Consider the following 21,382-nt stretch of genomic DNA (forward strand, 5'->3'; position numbering starts at 1 on the left):
TAAGCATGACTTATTGCCCTTTTGTATGGTGGCTGCTTTCTGAGGTACACCACAGGGAGGGGTTGGGCACAGGCAGAGCAGAGGGAGACAGTCCAGAGATGTTCCAAAGAGGCCGGGGAATCTCTTTTCAGTGATGCAGGAGCAATGTGTCAGACCAAGCCTGGTGTGTGGGTTTGTGCTTGCAGGTACTAAGGTGTGAAAGTGTTGTCTGTGAGGCCGGGTGCCAATGCATAGGTAGGTGTACATGCTTGTGTATTGGGCACATGTTCCTGTCCTGCGAAATGCGTCAGTGAGTGTCAGTGAGCATGCTCGGAATGTGTTTGGGTCCTGGAAACCAGGGTGCTGTCCCTTTCCCTTCCCGGAGTGGGAGTCTGGGTGTGCCATCAGTTGTGTGGCTGTGTGTGTGTGTGTGTGTGTGTTGGCAGGGGTAGGGAGGCTGCAGGCATTATGGAGCAAAGATTCTGGAGGGAACAGCTCTATTGGTCCTGTATAGCTCCTGCTCTGCTTCCCAGCCTTCTGGGTCCTGGCTTCTCCAAAGTTCCTCTGTGATACTCTTCAATGCCATCATTGACCCAGGCCTCAGCCTGGGTTTTTGAAGGGGAGCAGTGCCATCTGGTGGCAGACTGAAGCTGCGCCAGGAGCAGGTGAGTGGGGCCCTGGGTTCCCACGAAGGCTCTTTCAGGACCCCAGTCAGCAGGGAAATCACTGTTGTGCTAGCTAGACCATGGAAAGAGGGGAGTTATCTAAGGCTTAAATGTTCCAACCTCATGCATTTTGGATTCATGGCTCAGGGAGGCATGGCAGGAAATTCAGCTGTAGGAGTACTAGAGGATAGGGGTAGGAAAGTTGTGAGTGCAGCCTCTGGACCCACAAACCTGGGCACCCCGTTCCTTGGGCCACTTCTCTGGGCTCAGATTTCTCATGTGTATGGGTGGCTACCCGTATCTACTCTGTGGGGGTGGTAGTGAAGTTTGTATGAAAAAGTTTGGGTTAAACACTTGGCTCAGAGCTGGGCCGGCTATAAAGTCAAAGGAAATGGTAGTGCCCGTTACTAATATAGGCAAAGTTCCAGAAGCACAGAGAAGTGAGCTGTGTGTCATGGCAGGTGAAGGGGTTGCAGAGAGGTGACAGGTCTGTGGTGCTGCCACCTCACACTCTAGAATTTTGTGCCTGAGCAGCTACTCCAAATTACAAATGAGGAGGGAGGTCTCTTCTGGAAAGCAGGGAATGGAATCAAGAGACCTGCATCCAGGCTCTGGCTAGCTTCTTACTAGTTGTGGAACCTGAGCACAGCAGCAGGCTTGCTGTGTCCTGTGTCCCCACCCCTGTTAAAGTGTTGTCTGTAAGGACTCCATAGAAATGCATAGAAACTTGCTCAGTACTCCCAGAGAAAGAAAGGCTGGGTAGGATCTTGTCAGGGAGATTCTGTCAGCTGTGGAGTCACATTTATTTTTCATGTCCCTAAAAAGGGACACCTGAGGCAGAGTCAGGAGTCGTTCTGGTTCCACTGCTAATTGCTTGTGGGATGTTAGGCAAGTCATTCACTCTTTCTGGGCCTTTCTTTTCCCAGCTGCAAAATAAAGGAATTAAATTAGATGACCTCTGAGGTCAGCCCTGCCTTAATCTATGGTCTTTTAATTTTTTCCCTTTTCTCTGTCCCACATGAGACCTGGATAAATATTGATCCTACAGGTTAGGTCTTGAACATAAAGACAAAGAAAAACCAGTGCCTTCTGTTTAATGAGTGCTGTGATTTCTGATATGCTTGTGGGAAATATTTTCCTAAACACTGGTATACTCTAGGTATAATGGGGCAAATGAGAGAATAGACCAGAGGCTCACCCCTGTCACACAGGGCAGAACAAGGTACTGAGAAGGTGTCAAGTGGTTGTAACGCTGGCTTGGGTGGATCGGATCCCTCTCTATTCGCTTCCGCCTTCCGAAGCTGCCAATGAGTACACAGCGGTTCGCGTCAATGCGGAAAAACTATAAAGCCCAGAAGTCAATGCGCGGGGAGTAAGTGCTCAAGCACCAATCAAGACTGGTAGGCCCCGCCCCTACAAGCTGAACTTCATTTCCCAGGCGGCCCCGCGGCTCTTCGATTTCTCCTCCCACCCCCTGCCAGCGAGCCTCGCGCCAAGTCGGGGCGCGCGCGCGCTCGCGCGCGCGGGGCACGTAGCACGCGAGTGACGCATAATATGTGGGCCGCTCTGGATCTGTGGTCGCGCTGTGTGTGAGTGAGGGAGAGTGAGTGCGGGACCTGAGGCGGTGTGTGTGAACTGTGGCCGCTGGCGGGGTCAGGGGGGAGCGGCCGAGCCGCCCGGGAAGGTGAGTGGGGAAAGGAGGGAGACGGCTCTCTGGGAAGGCCGAGAGAAGACAGGGCGCGTGGCCGGGCGGGAGGGAGAGTGGGCGCCGGACTGGGGGAGGGGCGGCACCTGCCTGGGCCGCCGGCGGGGAGGGGGCGGGCCGGGCCGGCGGGGAGGCTGGGTCCGGGGCCTGACAGGACTTTTCCTCCTCCAGATTCTTGGCTCGGGGGCGGGGCCTCCGCATTCTTCTTCCAGTCCGCAAAAGAAGCTTCCCGAGAGTAACTCTTCCGCCCGGATTGGGGGGCAGGGATGTGCTTGCCGCTGCCTGGAGGAGGGGTGCCTCTCATTCCCCTCGTCAACCTTTTTCCTTCCAGTCTTTCCATTTTCCGTTCCGTACGGGCTGGGGGGCTCCATCTTCCCTGCCGTACGGCGGCCCCCTTCCCAGGCTGTGTCTCCGCCTCCAGCTCCAGTCACCTGGGCGGGCTCTCCCCTCCCTCGGCCTCGTGCCACCTCCCTTTGCACCCGTCCGGCTTTCTGACCGGGCGAGGGGGGCGGAGCTTTCCGGGCACTCCTCCCACCCCCTGGTGGAGGGGAGGGTTGGAGAGAGAGGTGTGTGGGTCTTGCAGCGTGGAACCAAACCTGAGTGCCCGCCAAGCTTCCCGGGAACCTGTTTCCGGGGGTTCTAGTCGTTTTCAACTGGGGTGACAGGCATTTGCTTAACTCTTGGCTTCCTGGACGATTTCCGTCTCACTTCCTCTTACCCAAGTGTCAGCGCTTGGGTTTCGCATTTGTTGATGAATAATTTTGGAGTGTGTAATGGTTCAATGAATCGTCTTTGCATACGTCATATTGTCCTCAGTTTTTCTTTACTCTGCCTTCTCAGTTAAGCCTTTTAATTAGTATACACGTTTAATTATTAGCATCATCTTCCTGTTCTACACGCTTTAATGTACAGAGTGAGGGGTTCATTGGCAGTGTCGTCCTGTAATTTTCTTTTCCAGTGTATTGGAGTTTACCTTTAAGGTTTATATAAGCTTGTATATGTAGACTCTTTAGGAATTGATTCGGTATTTTTTTGCTTGATCTGTCAAGATTTTTGTATATAGCAGTATTATCTATTTTTGAGTGGTGATATATTTTGAATGTTAAGGATATAATAGGTACAGAAAGTGGAGAACATAGAGGAAATCATTTTATGTTCAAAATCTCTTGAGAAGTTGAGCAGTGTTTTACTGTTCTACCTGTTGTACAGTTATTAAGTTTAATAGGGGAGGAATCTGGTAGAATGAACCACAAGAGTTTGAAGTGAATGCAGTTGGGCTTATATCAGTTTCATTATTTTCTTGTCATGTCATGGACGCTAATAGAAAATTGTTCTGTATGATCTTATATGTCATATTAATTATTGGGTAAATTTTACTTGAAGCTCCAAACTTGGATTTCTCCCCCTCCCCCCGCTTTTTTTTTTTTTTTCCCAATAAGGAAGAATGCTTTAAGACATTTGTTTCCCGATTTTAACCTTATGAGATCTGTCCTTAACATGGACTTGATTTTAGGCTTTGGTGTAGTTTCTGCCGAATAGGCCATTAAATATTGTGTATTTGGGGAGTACAGATTTTATGATTTAAACAGTTAAGTTTACAAAATAGCGGGAAAATGATAGAGCTGGGTTAATAACCTATCCTGAAAAATCTTTATCCTACCATTACTTCTCAGAAAGTCTGTTACCTGCACAAGAGTAATAGGTATTATCTGTTTCTTGTGTGTTCGTCCAGAGATACTTTATTCAAGGAGTGGGTGCATGCATATACATACACTTTGCTTTTCTCATTTGACATATATTTGAGAGCTGGTTCAAATTAGGAAAGGAAATCCGTCTTAATTTTTTTTCAACTTCTTAATTATGGAAATTTTCAAATGGTTGAAAGAGTAGTGAAATGAACACTTGTTCATTTCTGATTATTGATATTTTGTTATATTTTCTCTAGAGGTGTGGTATTTCTTATTTTGTGGAATCATTTGGAAATTAGTTGCAGACACATCACCCCTAAATATTGGCAGGCAACCTTTAGGATGAAGACGTTCCACATATTTTTTGTATTTTTTATATTATTTCATTGTATGGACAGTATTACCGTTTAACCCTCACAACAACCATTTCCATTTTACAGATAAGGCAGTCGAGATTTGGAGAAGTTAAATAACTTGACCAAGATCTCATAGGTATATTTGCCGAGTTGGCATGTGAATGCTTGAAACCCTTTTCTACCAAGTACCAATTGATTGGTCTTTGGGACTTCTCTCAGTCCATTCTGTCATCTGTAAAAAAGGGCAAGGTGGTTGTGAAAATTCAGAATAACATAAGAAATTAGCCAAATATCTGTCTCTTATTAATATTCAGTAATTGGTAACTATTGTGTCATTATTGGATAGGCCATAAATTCTGTGTACCACTTAAAGAGCTCACTTTAAAACATGGTGAATTAAGTAATGTACCTTCGCTGTCTATGCACAAGATGACTGCACCTTTAACATTTTATATTAATTGTCTTTCATTGATAGTTGAATGAATTATCATCGATATTATTTTAGTCTGAGTTTATATTTTTCCTGGGCAAGTGATCATTTCCAAAGTTATAGTTATTCTTAAGCACACTTAATTGCAAGTTTTGAAAAGAATATGTTTCTAAATTGAACTCTAAAATTCTGTTATTTTAATGCTCTTGAGTTGACCTTTATTAAATGTAATGTTTGCCTTAAACTTTGGCTTTATGTGCTCTACTATGTTGGTCACTTAGGTTAACCAATAGGCATTTCCACCTGATCTTCTTTTTTCCATTTTATTTTTTTATTTTTTATTTTTTAAGATTTTATTTATTTATTGGCAGGGAGAGACACAGCAAGAGAAGGAACACAAGCAAGGGGAGTGGGAGAGGGAGAAGCAGGCTTCCCGTGGAGCAGGGAGCCAGATGTGGGGCTCCATCCCAGGACCCTGGGATCATGATCTGAGCCGAAGGCAGACGCTTAACGACTGAGCCACCCAGGCACCCCTATTTTTATTTTTTTAAAGATTGTATTTATTTATTCGACAGAGAAAGAGCAAGCACAAGCAGGGGGAGCGGCAGAGGGAGAGGGAGAAGCAGAAGCAGGCTCCCCACCGAGAAGGGAGCCTGATGAGGGGCTTGATCCCAGGACCCTGAGCAGAAGGGAGATGCTTATCTGGCTGAGCCACCCAGGCGCCCCTTTATTTTTTTATTTTTAGTTTTAGTTTTTTAAAGTAGGCTCCGCACTGCACATGGAGCCCAATGTGGGGTTGAACTCACAACCCTGTGATCGAGACCTGAGCTGAGATCAAGAGTTGGGCGCTTAGCTGATTGAGCCACCTAGGCACCCCTTTTTTTCCACTTAAAAAAAAAATTGTGGTAAAATTCACATACTATAGATTGATCACTAATGATGTTGTGCAACCATTACCTCTTTTAGTTCCAAGACATTTTCATCACCCAATTTCCATCATTCCATATTTCCCCCTTCCCCAAGCCCCTGGCAACCAGTAGGCAGCTTTCTGATGGATTTATCTATTCTGGATGTTTCACATAAATAGAATCCTACAACATATAACCTTTTGTGCCTGGCTTCTTTCACTTAGCATATTTTCAGTTTTCATTAGTAGCTCTAACATCTATCAGTACTTCATTTCTTTCTGTGGCTGAATAATAGTGCATTGTATGAATGTAACTATGTTTTGTTTATCTATTCATCCTTTGATGAACATCTTTTGGCTATTGCGAGTATGCTACTTTGAACATTTGTGTACAAATATTTCTTTGAATATCTGTTTTCAATTCTTTTGGGTATATACCTTGATGTGGAATTACTGGGTCATATGGTAATTCTATATTTAACTTTTTCTTAAAACTTTTTGAGGAGGGGCCAAACTGTTTTCCGTAGTTGTGCCATTTTACATTCCCACTAGCAGTGTGCATTCCAGTTTCTCCACATCCTGCCAATGCTTATTTTCTGATTTTTTGGTTAGAGTCATTCTAGTAGGTGTTAGTGGTATCTCACTGTGGTTTTGATTTTCATTTCTCTGATGGCTTATGTTAAGCATATTTTCATGTATTTGTTAGCCCTTTGTGGATCTTTGGAGAAGCGCCCATTTAGGATCTCTGCCCATTTTAATTAATTAATTTTTGCGAGAGAGAAAGAGCGTGCACATGAGTGAGCATGACCGGGGGGAGGGGCAGAGGGAGAAGCAGGCTCTCCCCTGAGTAGGGAGCCTGATGCGGGACTCAATCCCAGGACCCTGGGATCATGACCTGAGCCAAAGGCAGATGCTTAACCAACTGAGCCACCCAGGCGCCCTTTGGCCCATTTTAAAATTGGGGTTTGTTGTTGTTGTTATTGAATTGTAGGAGTTCTTTATATATCCTATCCAGGATCCTTATCAGATACATGATTTGCAAATATTTTTTCCCATTTCATGGTTTGTCTTTTCATTTTCTTGACAATGTCATTTGATGCACAAAAGTTTTAAAGGTTAAGTCTAATTTATCTGTTTGTTGTTTTGTTGCTTATGCTTTTGGTGTCACAAGTAAAAATCCCTTGCCAGTTTCAGGGTCACGAAGATTTACCCCTATGTTTACCTCTAAGAGTTTTATAGTTTAAGCTTCTACATCTAGGTCTTTATCCATTTTGAACTAATTTTTTTATGTGGTATGAGTCAAGGATTCATCTTTATTCTTTTGCATGTGGATATCCAGTTTTCTCAGCAGAATTTGTTGAAATACCGTTAGTCTTTCTACTAACAGTCCACTGGTCTTTCAATAAATTCTTTCCCTGTTGAATGGTCTGGCACACTTAACTGAAAATTAGTTAGCCATAAATGTGAGATTTTATTTCTGGACTCTCAGTTCTTTTGCACTGGTGTATGTGCCTATCCTAATGGCAGTAGGATAGTGTTTTGATCACTGTAGGCTTGTACTAAGTTTTGAAATCAGAAGTGTGAATTTTCCAACTTTGTTCTTTTTAAGATAGTTTTGGTTTCCATTTTTGCAAAAAAAGGTCATTACGATTTTGATAGGGATTGTATTGACTATTGACCACTTTAGAGAGTATTGCCATCTTAACAATATTAAGTCTTCTAATCCATAAACATAAGATGTCTTTCCATTTATTTATTTAGTTCTTCTCTAGTTTATCCCAGCAGTGTATTATAGATTTTAGTGTATAAGTCTTGTGCTTTTTGGGGTTAAACTTATTCCTTAATATTTTATTATTTTTGGTGCTATTATAAATGATACTGTTTTTTTTTAAGTTCATTTTATTTTATTTATTTTTAGTAATTTCTACACTCAGTGTGGGGCTCAAACTCACAGCCCTGAGATCAAGAGTTGCATGCTCTTCTGACTGAGCCAGCCAGGTGCCCCAGTGAAATTGTTTTCTTAATTTCGTATTTGGATTGTTCATTGCTGGCATATAGCAGTATACCTGATTTCTGTGTGTTGATCTCTACTCTGTGACTGCTAAAATTTGTTAATTAGCACTACTAGTTTTTTGCAGATTCTTTCTGTATAGAATCATGTCACCTGTGAATAAGGATAGTTTTACTTCCTCTTTTCCAACTTGGATGCCTTTTCTTTCTTTTTTTTACCTAATTGCTCTCGCTAGAGCTCTAGTGTGATGTTTAATATAAGTGTGAAAGCAGGCATCCTTGTCTTTTTTTGTGATTTTAGGGAGAAAGCTTTCAGTCTCACCATTGACTATAATGTTAGCTGTGGGTTTTTTTTTTTTTTTTAATGCCCTCTACCATGTTGAGGAAGTTCTCTTCTGTTCCCAATTTGAGTGTTTTTTTTTTTATCCACAGAAGGGTAATGGATTTTATCAGATGCTTTTTCCATATTAATCAGATGAACATGTTTTTTTTCTGTCATCCTATTAATATGTTACATTAGTTGATTTTTGTATGTCAAACCACCTTTGCATTTCTAGGATAAATCCCACTTGGTCATGATATATATTTCTGTTAATGTGCTGCTGTATTCAGCTTGCTAGTATTTTGTTGAGATTTTTGCATGTGTATTAATAAAAGATATTTGTAGTTTTCTTGTGTTGGCTTTATTTGGCTTAGGCATCAGAGTAATGTTGGCTTCATGGAATAGATTAGGAAGTGTTCTTCCTCTTCTATTTTGTGGAAGAATTTGAGGATTGATGTTAATTTTCTTTAAACATTTTATTAGAGTTCACCAGTAAAGCCATCTCTCTCTTACACTTTTAGGATGTGTCTTAGGAGCTTAATTTTGCTGTTAAATTCTTTGCACAGTTTCTAGATCTTTATCATGAAATGCCCCCACTCTCCCCCCCCCCCCCCCCCAGTATTCCTCAGGATTGTCAAGGTCATGAAAAACAAGGAACAACTCAAAAACTGTCATAGACCAAAGTACATGAGGAGACATGACACCTAAATGCAGTGTAGTATCCTGGATGAGATCTTGGAACAGAAAAAGGACATGGATGGAAAAATTTGTGAAATCTGAAACAAGTTGAGTTTAGTTAATGATAATATACCAATGTTGGGTTTCTTAATTTTGACATTATTCCCCTATAAAATAATACGATGGCATTAGGAGAAGCTGAACTGGGTAAGGGGTATATGTGAATTCTAATACCTTTGCAACTTTCTTGTAAATCTAAAATTATTCCAAATAAGGTTATTTTTAAAAATGCATGGTTAGTTGATTGAGGTCAAAAGTACAGCCTGGATTGTTAAAGTCAGAGGTCCGTATTAGTCACACCTGCAGCATTTCCTTTTCTGACTGGCTAGAAAGACTGAAAATGTGGATTCTTCTCTGTAGAAAAGAAGGCTTTAAATTAAAAAAAGTGGTTTTTTTGAAACACATAATCTCCAGTGACATGAATCACTGTTCGCTATTAGAATTGCCTCTACTTTATTAAAACACAGTGTTTACATTTTAGAGAGTTGGTGGTATCTTTCACAAGTATTTCCTTTGGTCTTACGGTAGGTATCTTTAGAAGAGTCAATAATAATCCTAGATCAGCCAGTAATCTCTTTCTGGTGTTAGACTGTTTTTATAGAATTGTTGCTATTTCTGTGAAAGTACAAATTGCACATGGAAGGTCTGACATTTTGATCCTAAGACTGCTTTGGCAAAGAAGTTGATCTGTAAACCATCTAAACATTTGGGTCTCATTTATCCCTTTTGGAGCCCCTTATAAATAAACCTCTTTTCCTCATGTGGATTTCTCAGGCGGCTCCTGCAAAGCTCATCTCAGCTCCCTGTCCTTCTGTATCCCTGGGCTGACCACTTGGCCCAACAACTTCTCTATCTCTAGCCTCTCATGCTCCTTCTAGGAAATCAGCTGTGAGAGAGATTAGGAAGCGTGAAAGACAAATGGGCTTATAATTACAATGCTCCTTCTAAACTTTCATGATACCCACTTTAGTTTTTGACCTTTTGTTAAGAATTGACAGGGATGGGGCACCTGGGTGGCTCAGTCGATTAAATGTCTGCCTTCGGCTCAGGTCATGATCCCAGGGTCCTAGGATGGAGCCCCACATCAGGCTCCCTGCTCAGTGGGGATCCCGCTTCTCCCTCTCCCCCTGCTTGTGCTCTCTCACACTTGCTCTCTCTCTCAAATAAATAAATTCTTAAAAGAAAAAAAGAATTGACAGGGACATATTATTTATCTTTCATAGAACTTTCCCCCAAAGACTTAGAAGAGCAGAATATTTTGGGGAGTGATTTTTGCCACATTTTCTACTAAAAAAGGTAGCTTCAAAGTTTTGGACCTCAGAGATCTAGAGTAGGGATTTGTGTGTGTGTGTGTAGTATGTAGGTGTATGCATTTTAAAAAAAAAGATTATAATAATTTTTAGAGAGGCGGGGGGAGTGGCAGAAGGGGAAGGAGAGGGAGAGAGAATCCAAAGCCGACGACTCCTCGCTGATCAGTGCGGGGCTTGATCCCATGACCAGGACGTCATGACCTGAGCCGAAACCAAGAGTCAGACGCTTAACCCACTGAGCCATCCAGGTGCCCCAGGTGTATGCAGTTTTGAGGAGAGAAAGGGACCCTAGCTTTTTGTCCGTTTCTTAGAGGGGTTCCTGATCCTAGAAAGGGTGAGAATCACGATTTTGATCCAGTTCCTTGTCTCAGTTGACAGTTGAGCAAACCGAGGTTGGGAGGGGGTGAAAGGACTTGAAGAAGAGTATCCTGGCTCCCAATGCTGGGTTTCCCATTGTACCACAAATAAAATTATCTGAAGGGTCTGGGAGTTAAGTTTTTTGTTGCTTGCTCATCCCTCTTCTCCCCCCTTCTCACTTTTTTGTAGGAAGCATGTCAGGTTTATTTGCCTGTGTTCATGTGTTATTTACGTATATTTTTGATTCCTTAGGCCAAGCCATGACTACAGTAGCGGTACATGTGGACTCCAAAGCTGAGCTCACTACCCTGCTGGAGCAGTGGGAAAAGGAACATGGCAGTGGACAGGACATGGTACCTATCCTTACCAGGTATGAACAGTTATGTTTTTTTTAGAAATTCATTTGAAAAAAGGATTGAAAATTGAAAAATTCAATTGAAAAAATTGGAGGATAGTATGGGAACATTTTCATCTTGACTGTGAATTCTAAATCCATTTTTTTCTTTCAGAACTAGTCTTTATCTCACTACTTCTTGAAGTTTTCTTACTTTTCTTCTCAGGCTGTTGGTTCTTATTCTCCTTTGTAGGTTCTTCTCTTGTCTGTGTTTCACCCTTAGGGTTTTGTTGGTGGTTCTTTTTTCTCTTCACCCTAAATATTCTACCTAGATAGTTTCATTCCTATCCATGATTTAAAACATTATTCTTAGGTTAACTTTCAAATCACTATTTCTACTTCAGATTCCTCTTTTTAAAAATTTCAGACCTTTTTCTCAGCTGCTTAGTGTACACATCTTTACCTGGCTATTTGCAGACACCTGAACATACCATGTCTACAATAGAGCTTATCATCTTCATTCTGCTTCCTTTCTCATTCACAGTTTGTGCTTTTGTACTCTCCACTTTGGTGTGCAGTGTCTTCTTATGCTAACACAGTTTAGTCCCCAGGCCCTGAGAATTTCTGCTTTCTCTTCTTCCCCATTCCCCCTTACCACTTTATTAGATACTGATCATGTTTTGACTGGCCTCTTAGGCAGTGTGAATTTTCTCTCCATCTCCAGTTTACCATCTTCTAACATATCCTCCTCTTTGCTGAAAGAGTCCTCTTATACACAAATCTGATTGTCATACCTTTGATCATACCTCTTCTCTGGCTCTATTTTTCCTACAGAATATTTTCCTATACTCTATTTTAGAGTGGCCTACGAAGCCATTTATTTATTTATTTTATTTACTTATTTATTTTTTAAAGATTTTATTAATTTATTTGACAGAGAGACAGCTAGAGAGGGAACACAAGCAGGGGGAGTGGGAGAGGGAGAAGCAGGACCCTGGGATCGTGACCTGAGCTGAAGGCAGATGCTTAACGACTGAGCCACCCAGGCGCCCCTATGAGGCCATTTATGATTTGGCCTCTACCTCTTTTTTCTGCCTCATAGTGTTAGTCTTCTTCAGTAAGGAATAGTACCATATTTTCTAATGTCTGTGTGCCTTTATGCTTGCTGTTTCTTTGGCCTGAAATGCCTTTCCTTGGTATGTCTGTCTGCCTGGCAAACGCTCATCCTTTCGAGAAGCAGTTTGAGAATCAGGTCTGTAAAACTCTGACTTTGACATCCCCACGTAGGTTTGGGCACTCCTTTTTTTTTTTCTTTTTTAATACTCCAGTCATTTGTGTGTGTGTGTATGTACACACACAGATGTATATATAAAATGTATAATTATAATTTCCCCCATTTTAACTCTTAACCAAATTGTACTATGATTTTTTTTTTGCATGTGTTATTTCACTAAATTGTAAGGTTTTTTTTTTTTTTAATTATAAGTTTTTTTAAAGACAGGTACTATACCTTTTTATTGGTGTCTCCACAGACAATGACATGTGCATGCCTGGTACATAGCAACTGTGTGGGACATAATTTTCCTGAATCATGTGTGAAACAGGAGAGTGAAAAATAAAGGCCAGAGAGGGATGCCCATGGTTTTTCTAAGGAGGCGGTCAGTGGAACATGGGGATCTTTAACATTTAATCTTTGATATAGCAGAGAAAAAGGCCTTTTGTTTGTGCAATGATGTATTCTAGAGGAATAAAGAGAACTTATGATCTTACGAAAATTTAAGTGGGGATAAATGCTTTGTTGCTCTTGATACATGGGGAACATGTAAAAAGTACATTTTTTTTAGAAACAGGATTATTGCTTACTGGTGGAACATGGATTTTAATTTGTAGAGGCAGTGGAGATTAAGAACTACTAATCAATCACAAGATACTTGAAATGCAGCCACAGTGAATTTAAAGAATCTAAGTATTGTGCAGTTAAAATGTGATTATTGGTGTGACTGAGAGGATAGAGTCATAAATAGGGATATTAATGTTAGTGGTAGGTTCACTTAATTGGAAAAAATATTTATTGAGTACATATACTAAAGATAGTGTTTTATTTTCAAGATTATTTCACATCCTGGGCGCCTGGGTGGCTCAGTTGGTTAAGCGACTGCCTTCGGCTCAGGTCATGATCCTGGAGTCCCGGGATCGAGTCCCGCATCGGGCTCCCTGCTTGGCAGGGAGTCTGCTTCTCCCTCTGACCCTCCTCCCTCTCATGCTCTCTGTATCTCATTCTCTCTGTCTCAAATAAATAAATAAAATCTTAAAAAAAAAAAAAGATTATTTCACATCCGTAATCATATTTGACCCTCAACTTTGTCACTGTGCTATGATACTCAGTAGTGTAAAGCCTAAAGTAGAGGGGCTCTGTCTTCAAGGAGATAACCGTCTGGGAGGCAACTAACAGATATGAAACAATGAAGAGTAGTACAAATTAGTATATAATGAAGTGCTAAACTGGGCAATATGATTCCTAAATATTGCATGGGTTATGAGAATGGAAAGAACTTGAATGAGTTGGTTTCTTTTATTCACTCAACAAATATTTGAGGACCTTTTGTGTGTGGGGACTGTCAGATACTTCCTTGAACCTAATTTCATTTGTCACTAAAAGTATCACTGAGAGCTACGTTGTTAAATGACAGCCATCCTTGGAGCTACCTGCAAAAACAACATAGCCAGATAGCGGAAAGCTAAGCTTGAAATTACGGCTTTTAACTTCTAACTCCAGTTAGGAGTGGTAATCCAGTACAGGATGTGGTAAAGGTTTTTTGGAATAGGGACTTGAAAGATGGTAGAATATAGCTTGATGAAAAGCAAAGAGTCAGGGTTTTCTAGGAGAAGTGAAAAATGTGACTGAAAAAAGCATTGAGGGGAGAAGGAACTGGGACATGTTTTTGTGGCAGTGAGGAAATGGGCCTCACCTGAGTGGAGGGTGAATATAAGGTAGGAATGGAAAATAAAGTTACATGGAGCAGGATCTTTAAAAGATCTTTAGACAGGAAGTGTTAAGAGACAGTAAAATGAATTAAAAGTATAGTTTATTTTAGAAAGGGGCAATTCCTATCATCCAGATTGTGGGTGTGTTAGTTCACTGAATATTTCCTAAATTCTTTCACACGTCTATGGTTTCTCCCTTAACCCCCCCACCTCTACTGGCTGCAGGTGTAGGTGTTTTGGTATATTCCTTGAAAAGCAATGAATTTCAGGCTTGCCTATTCTTTTTTTTTTTTTTTTTTTAAGATTTTATTTATTTGTGAGAGAGAGAATGAGAGACAGAGAGCGTGAGAGGGAGGAGGATCAGAGGGAGAAGCAGACTCCCCGCCGAGCAGGGAGCCCAATGCGGGACTCGATCCCTGGACTCCAGGATCATGACCTGAGCCGAAGGCAGTCGCTTAACCGACTGAGCCACCCAGGCGCCCCTTGCCTATTCTTTTATAGGCCACAAATTTCATGATTTTTTGACAGTTTTCCTAAGAAAAATGTGTGTGGCTTCTTATAACTTTGACCTTTTATTTATTATTTGTATTGTTATATTATCTATTATAATTAAGCCTTTGACTTGATTCTGTGAAAAGGAACTGGCATTGAGCCAAGCTATGTGAGCATTACCGAGGTTCTGTGGTTTGTTTGTTTATATTACTGAGATATATACAGTACTCTGCTTGATGGATTCTTTACTTGCAAAACTTATCACCTACATCAAGTTCAACAACTTGAGTTCTGCCTCCAGAAGGCTCCTTCCTATCCTGTCCCAGTCAAATCTACCTTAAATTGTTTTTCTATTTGTTTTTGATTCTCAGTTTTCATTGTAACAATACTTAATTAGCTCTCACATGTCAGGTTTTATTTTAAGCAGAGAACATATATTACCTTAAACCTCAAGGAAATTCTATAAGATTTATTTTACAGATGAGGCATAGAAAGGTTAAGTAACTTGACCAGAGTCATACACAGTGGAAGAAGTATGATTTGAACCCTGGCCAGCTGGCTCCAGAATCTTTTCACTTCTACTGTGCTATATTGCTTAGTTTCAACAGAACTTCAACAGAAGTTATTGGTAGATATTACACTGTATAATTGTAAACATATTTTGTTTGGTAGCCCTTTGTGGCAAAGTGAATTTTCAGAGTTTAAAGGGAAGGGTAGAAAAGTAGAAATATTTTTGAGCCTTAACAGGGAAAAATGTGCCAGAGTAGGCAAGAGCTTTTGCAGGGACCTTAGCTTTTAAGACTAGGAAGTATCGTTTTGTTTTTGTTTGTTTTTTTTTAAAGACTTTATTTGAGAGAGGGAGAGCACAGAAGGAGAGGGAGAGGGAGAAACAGATTCCCTGCTGAGCAGAGAGCCTGATGTGGGGCTCGATCCCAGGACCCTGAGATCATGACCTGAGCTGAAGGCAGATGCTTAAACCCATTGAACCACCATAGGAAGTATGATTTTGTGGGCATAAAACATAGGAGAGTTTGAGTCAGGACAGAGCATTGTAGAGGTTGGAGAGTATGATAGCCTTGTATTTGATTGTCATTATAATAGGTTAAAATGTCATTCTTGCTTAGGGTATTCAAAATGTGATTTTTCTTGTTTCAAAAAGCATCAATAAAAAAAGACTTGATACACGCAACAAACAACGTGGATCACTCAAAATATGCTGAACTAAAGAAGCCAGTTATGAAAAGAGTGTATATGATTCCATTTGTATGACATTCTAGAATAAGCAAAACTAATCTTTGGTGAGAGAAAGCAGATAATTGGTAGCTTGGGGTAGGGGTGGGAGCTTAGGTGGGAGGACGAATATTACAGGCTGAAGTAATAGCACTTAGGTCCTGAAACAATTATGAACTTGGGCTCTTTGGAGAGCAAAGAAAGCCATATGACTGAAGCTTAATGAAGGGAGAATGGAGAATAGAAGTCAGAGATGCAGACAGAAGCTGGGTTGGTGTAAGCCATGATAGTATTTGGGTATAATTGAAGTTATTGTGGTAAATCATTGGAAGTTGGAGAATGAATTTTGTGTCAAGCACTGAAGCAAGAAGTTGGGGAAAAGGCTATTGCAAGTAGTTCAGGCATTTGATGGTGTTCTGGGCAAGGATAGGAATGGTCAAGATTGAAAGAAATGATTGAAGTCAGGAAATATTTTGTTAGGTAGAGCTGACAAGAATTATTGTTGTGGGGGATGAGGAGAAAAGGTTTTAACGATGACTCCTAGGCTCTTGAGGGGATGGTAGTGCTATTTTTTGGACCAGAAAGTGGAGAGAAGAATGTGTTTGGGAGTGGAAATTGTTTTATGAGATGGTGGTTTAGATCTCTGTGTTCATCGGGAAATATCTTTTTTCTCACTTTTTGCTTCTATTTTACACCTTGATTGTTGAATTGACTATTGTAGGTGGTGGTACATTTTTTAGTATGCTTGTCTAGAGTTGACCCTGTCTTCCCTTTGTGCTAGGATGTCTGAATTGATTGAAAAAGAAACTGAAGAATATCGTAAGGGAGATCCAGACCCATTTGATGACCGACATCCTGGTGAGACCTGTGTTCTCTTAAGCCTGACTCTGATTTTCTAACAAAAGGAAATAGCTTAATAGGAAAATTTACAATTGAAATAGCATCTTTCCTGCTAGGTTGTAAGATCATCTAATTGTTAAAATATTGCTCAAGGTGGGAGTAGTGAGGAAAAATAAATTCCTGAAAAAATTGAAATATTTGTAATGTTTACATATCAAATAGAAGATAACTAACTTCAAGGAACTAAATTATGTAGGTATACTTTACTGACACCATTGGTATGTTACTTAAAAAGGGAAAAATGTTCTCCCTTTCTGACTTTTAACCCCAAAGAGATTATCCTTTGTGCCTCATCTTTCAATCAACAGTTTGAAACAGTTATGAACTTGGATTCTTTGAAGGAGAAAAAGGGATAATTATCCTTTTACTAATGAGGAAATGTAGTTGAAAATGCATTCAGTGCCTTGTTTTCAGTTACGAAATTGATACTTGGAACCTTGAATAATAAACAGGTTTCTTAATGTCTGCTTTAGTATTTCAGCAGCTAAAGTATGCCATTTCATGTTAATTTGGCTTTATTTTGGGCTAATTAGAACCATGACAATCCAGTCTGCTTTGGCATGGAATTTGGTATGATACAGAGCTATATGAGACTCGAGACTTTGCCATTTTATGTTTTCTCTAAGGTGGAGTACCAGTTGGCAAAGCTTAAATCATATATGGGCCCATGCTGCATATAAACTTTCTCTGTGTAAGGTCAAAAGCAGTCCTTTGTGGAAAAAAGAGATAGATATTGTATGTGGAGAGATGTGAGAATGAGTGGGACTTATAAAAATAAGAACGTTGTATACCTACCTGATCAGTACAGGGTTAATTTCTATCTCTTAGACTTTTTTTGTTCCCAAATATAAGTAAGCTAGGCATTTCAGATTGAGTGTCCAGTTATTTATGTGATACCTGTTGCTTTGTCCTAGCATCCCTACTTGTGACTTTAGAGTATTATTCACCTATTTAATTCTTCAGTAAAGCAGTCAGAGCATGAAGAAGTACGAATGTGAATGTGAAATAAGAAATTAAATTAATGTATGGGGTTATGAAAAGAATTAAAAGAGAGATGATCATGTTTAGTGACCTTGGAAAGGCCTTGGAAGGGATGAAATGGTAATGAAGAAGAAGGGAGAGACAGAATGATACGCTTTTTTTCAGTAGAAAATTTAAAGACTGTTTTTTCCTCCCTACCTCTTACGTTAAGCAATATTTGTCATTAGGCATAATTTCTGTTAATAAAAAGAAGGTGTCAGTTTTCATCTTTTATAAACAAAGTTAGGTAATCCGAGGTCCTCAGCTAGTTTTTATGATACCATTCTGTAACTTTTCCTTTTGTGATTTACTTTGGAATACTAATTACAGCTTGGTAGAAACTTTGAATCAGTAGCTCACTCTTTTCTTCATCCTGAATTGTATCCTTTGACTAAATTTGCCACTCTAATGATCTTAAAGGAAAATTAAAATAGATGGTATCTGCTTTAAAAACCAATAATTTTCCCAGTCATTAATTCTTTTACCTTTAGGCTGTGTATTGAGTAGATCCTAGGTTCCTGGCCTGGAAAGTTAAGATGGCCAAGGTAAGTTACCATATCTTTAGAGTTAGCGATTGCTTAGTGGGATTCCCCTCCTGAGCCCTGCCTCCACAACCTCGGCTATCATTACAGGCTTGAGGCTGCATCTCTGGTATTGTTGGCATTATAGTTGAAAGGGAGTTTGGACTTGGAGTCTTACCTCCTCCAGTCCACCCATCAAAAGAAGTTTTGCTTCCTACATTAATCTGGCTGGGAAATCAGGATTTTTCTTTCTCTTAAGTCTCCTTTATGCTTCTTTTTTAGACCTTGTGTACTGCAATGCTGGTGTGGGTCTAATGCACATTTCATGTAATTTAGCATTGCTGTGTAGGCAGTTTGCTGGGAGATGGGAAAGTTAGAGAGCAGTGTCTCAAGTTTTTATATTGTCACTTTTAATTTTAGAGCATGTTTCTTATGAAATCTAATTCATCAAAAGAATCTTTTGTTTCCTTTTATTTTTGCAGCATTTTAATAGTTATTGTAACAACCCAGGTGCCTTTCCAGAGGTTTTACTTGCTTGACTGGGATGACTTACTTATTCCTTATTTGTTCCTCCCCTCTTCTTTTTGGTAGGTCGAGCTGATCCAGAGTGTATGCTGGGCCACTTGCTGAGAATACTCTTCAAGAATGATGATTTCATGAATGCAGTAGGTTTGCTTCCTACTTTTCTCCAGAGATTATCATTAGCAGATGCTATACCTTTATTGTTTGTAAAGACCTTTCTCCTGAGGTCTTGACAGAATTGGGAATAGAGTGGGTAGATTTTTTTTTTTGGTATTGGTTTAACGAGATAAGCATCCTGGATTTCTTTCTTACTAAAGTCCTGGTTGTAGCCAAGGTGTTTTCTTTTCGGTGTATACTTCGTTGAGTTGAATACTGGTAAGGACTCACAAGGCATCTGTGCTCATCCCTTTGGCAAGATGATTTTAAGCTTGGGAATATAGACATTTTCTTGGGTTTCTGAATAGAAAACTAAGAGTGATACATGAGGCATGATTCTGCACCGACACTGTGGTGTGTGCGTTGGGCATGTGGAGGGAGAGAAAGATACCTTCCCTAACTCTGGGCTGTTGAGAAGTAAATGAGCAGGGAAAATACATCTAGTGTTCACAGCTCCTGAGACATAGTAATCGTTCAGTAAGTTGTAGCTGTTAGGTTTGTTTTTTGGAGGCCGGAGTGCATGATGCTTGGAAGCATGGGTTTTGGGGTCCATGTTTGGGGTTTAAATGCAGCTTCACTGTTCACTGATGGTTTGATCTTGAGGCAACTTAAGCCTCTAACAACCTTCATTTTCTCCAAGCTTTATTTTCTTAATCTATAAGATAGGGATGATAGTTCTTACGTTTAAAAATGTTTTTGTAATCTTTGACTGAAATTAATCATGAAAAGTGCTTAGCACAGAACCTGGTACATGAGGGCTAAGTATTAGCTATTATTATTGTGTGTATTGTATTAACTCCCAAATTTATTTCTCAGTCACTAGTATCCTTTCTGTACCTCAGATCATTTCCAGCTGCCTTCTAGATATTTTCACCTGGATATCCTCCATAGGCACCTTGAGTTCCACATGTCTAATGGTTTGCTCTATACTCTGTTTCTCTTGTTCTCTAGCTCAGTAATGATGTCCTTTTCTAGCCAGCTAGAAGTTATCCTTTATTTTTCCAAGCTCTCTTATGCAGTGAACTTACAGGTCTTATCATTCCCATTCCATTAACCTTCACAAATCCCTCCACTTCTTTCTGCCCTTGTTGCCAGACCTTAGTTTAGCCACTACCATCTCTCTCCTGGCTATCCCTCTTAACTGATTTATCATCTTGTCTTGTTCTCCTTCAACCTATTCACTTTACAGCCCAGAAATATTTCTAAAATGCAAAAAGTGATGGCACCCTTTTGCTTACAGTCCATTAGTGGTTTCCTGTTGCTCTCAAGATAAATTTTAAATTCCTCAGTTTGAAATACAAACCCAGTATCTCTCTCTGGCCTTTGTCCTCTCAATTTTAAGTTCTTGCCCTTTGGCTCTTCTCTCCTCCCTACTCCTCCTTAGCTACTCCTACTTGTCCTTTACATTCTGGCTTAGAATCCCTTCCCCTCTAAAGTCTTCTCTGATTCTTCTGCAGGAGTTTGTGTGGCCTCTTACAGGCTTCTATAGCATCCTGTACTCAATGATATTTGTTTTTCCAGCTGTCACCTCTGTTGGATTATGAACCCTTTGATGGTGGGACTGTGCCTTATTCACTGATATATACCCAGCACAGAACACAGTGTCAGTTAGTAGTGGAGATTCAGTAGTATTTGAGCGCTAAAATGAAAGTTTTATTAATACGTTTACATATACTTATAATTTATGTATAATATTAAATATATTTATAGTATAATTACAAATTCAAGTTTTTCATTAACCATTGTCAAGAATGGGGAGGGGTTATCTTGTCCTGCTTTATCTTTCTAAAAAAGTGTATGTAAGAATAGGGGTAAAAAAAAAAATAGGGAGTGATTTCTTCTTGATACTCTTTAAGCTTTAATTCTGTAGTTGCTGATTTGTTGTTTTTTGGGGGGGGGGGAGGATTTGATTTTAAAGCTACAGAAGAAATAATATATTCCATCATGGCTCAGCAGGATCCTGTTTATAAAGGTTTAATTAGTAATCGTTAGTTCTTAATACCCCTGAGGCGAGTGATGGGAATATATTAAGGGTGTATTAGACTTCATTAATTTGACTGTGTTGAATTTCAGATGAAAAGTATTCCTCCGTTTTTTATAGCTGGTGAACGCATATGTGATGACAAGCCGAGAGCCCCCTTTAAACACTGCAGCTTGCAGACTCCTACTGGACATCATGCCAGGGCTGGAAACTGCTGTTGTCTTTCAAGAAAAGGTATTTACTAAAAAGAAAAGTCATCATTTTATTTTTAAATTGAATGTTGATCTGTTTGATTTGTCTTTGCTAAAATATAGATTTTTATGACAATAGTAGTATGTTGTAAAAATCTAAGAAATCAAGATAAGCAATAAGAAAAATTTAAGGATAATTTTTCGTGCTGCTTAGGTGCTATAGTATTTCTTAAAATCTTAAGAGCATATGTTTTTAGAATGGTTTTATGATCTTATTCAAACTCTTATTCTTTTTTTTTTTAATTTTTTTTATTCTTATGTTAATCCCCATACATTACATCATTAGTTTTAGATGAAGTGTTCCATGATTCATTGTTTGTGCACAACACCCAGTGCTCCATGCAGAATGTGCCCTCCTCAATACCCACCACCAGGCCAACCCATCCTCCCACCCCCCTCCCCTCTAGAACCCTGTTTGTTTTTCAGAGTCCATCGTCTCTCATGGTTCGTCTACCCCTCCGATTTCCCCCGCTTCATTCTTCCCCTCCCACTACCTTCTTCTTCTTCTTCTTTTTTTTTTTTT

The 21,382-nt window shown here is 40.0% G+C and overlaps 1 protein-coding gene across 2 annotated transcripts in view; it reads left to right on the forward strand.

Annotated features, from left to right (window-relative positions):
• Window positions 1–2,199: 2,199 nt before the first annotated feature.
• DCAF1 (DDB1 and CUL4 associated factor 1) overlaps window positions 2,200–21,382 on the forward strand; it is a 73,632-nt gene continuing 54,449 nt past the window's right edge. For both annotated transcript variants that reach the window (XM_034997304.1, XM_034997305.1), the window contains exons 1-5: window positions 2,200–2,328; window positions 10,720–10,837; window positions 16,290–16,366; window positions 18,541–18,614; window positions 20,729–20,842. In XM_034997304.1, the coding sequence (XP_034853195.1) occupies window positions 10,728–10,837; window positions 16,290–16,366; window positions 18,541–18,614; window positions 20,729–20,842 (375 nt within the window). In that variant the 5' untranslated portion in view covers window positions 2,200–2,328; window positions 10,720–10,727. The remainder of the gene's footprint in view (window positions 2,329–10,719; window positions 10,838–16,289; window positions 16,367–18,540; window positions 18,615–20,728; window positions 20,843–21,382) is intronic.

The sequence above is a fragment of the Mirounga leonina genome, unplaced genomic scaffold (genome assembly GCF_011800145.1).
Source record: "Mirounga leonina isolate KUSES-001 unplaced genomic scaffold, KU_Mleo_1.0 Mir_94, whole genome shotgun sequence".
Lineage (NCBI taxonomy): Eukaryota > Metazoa > Chordata > Mammalia > Carnivora > Phocidae > Mirounga > Mirounga leonina.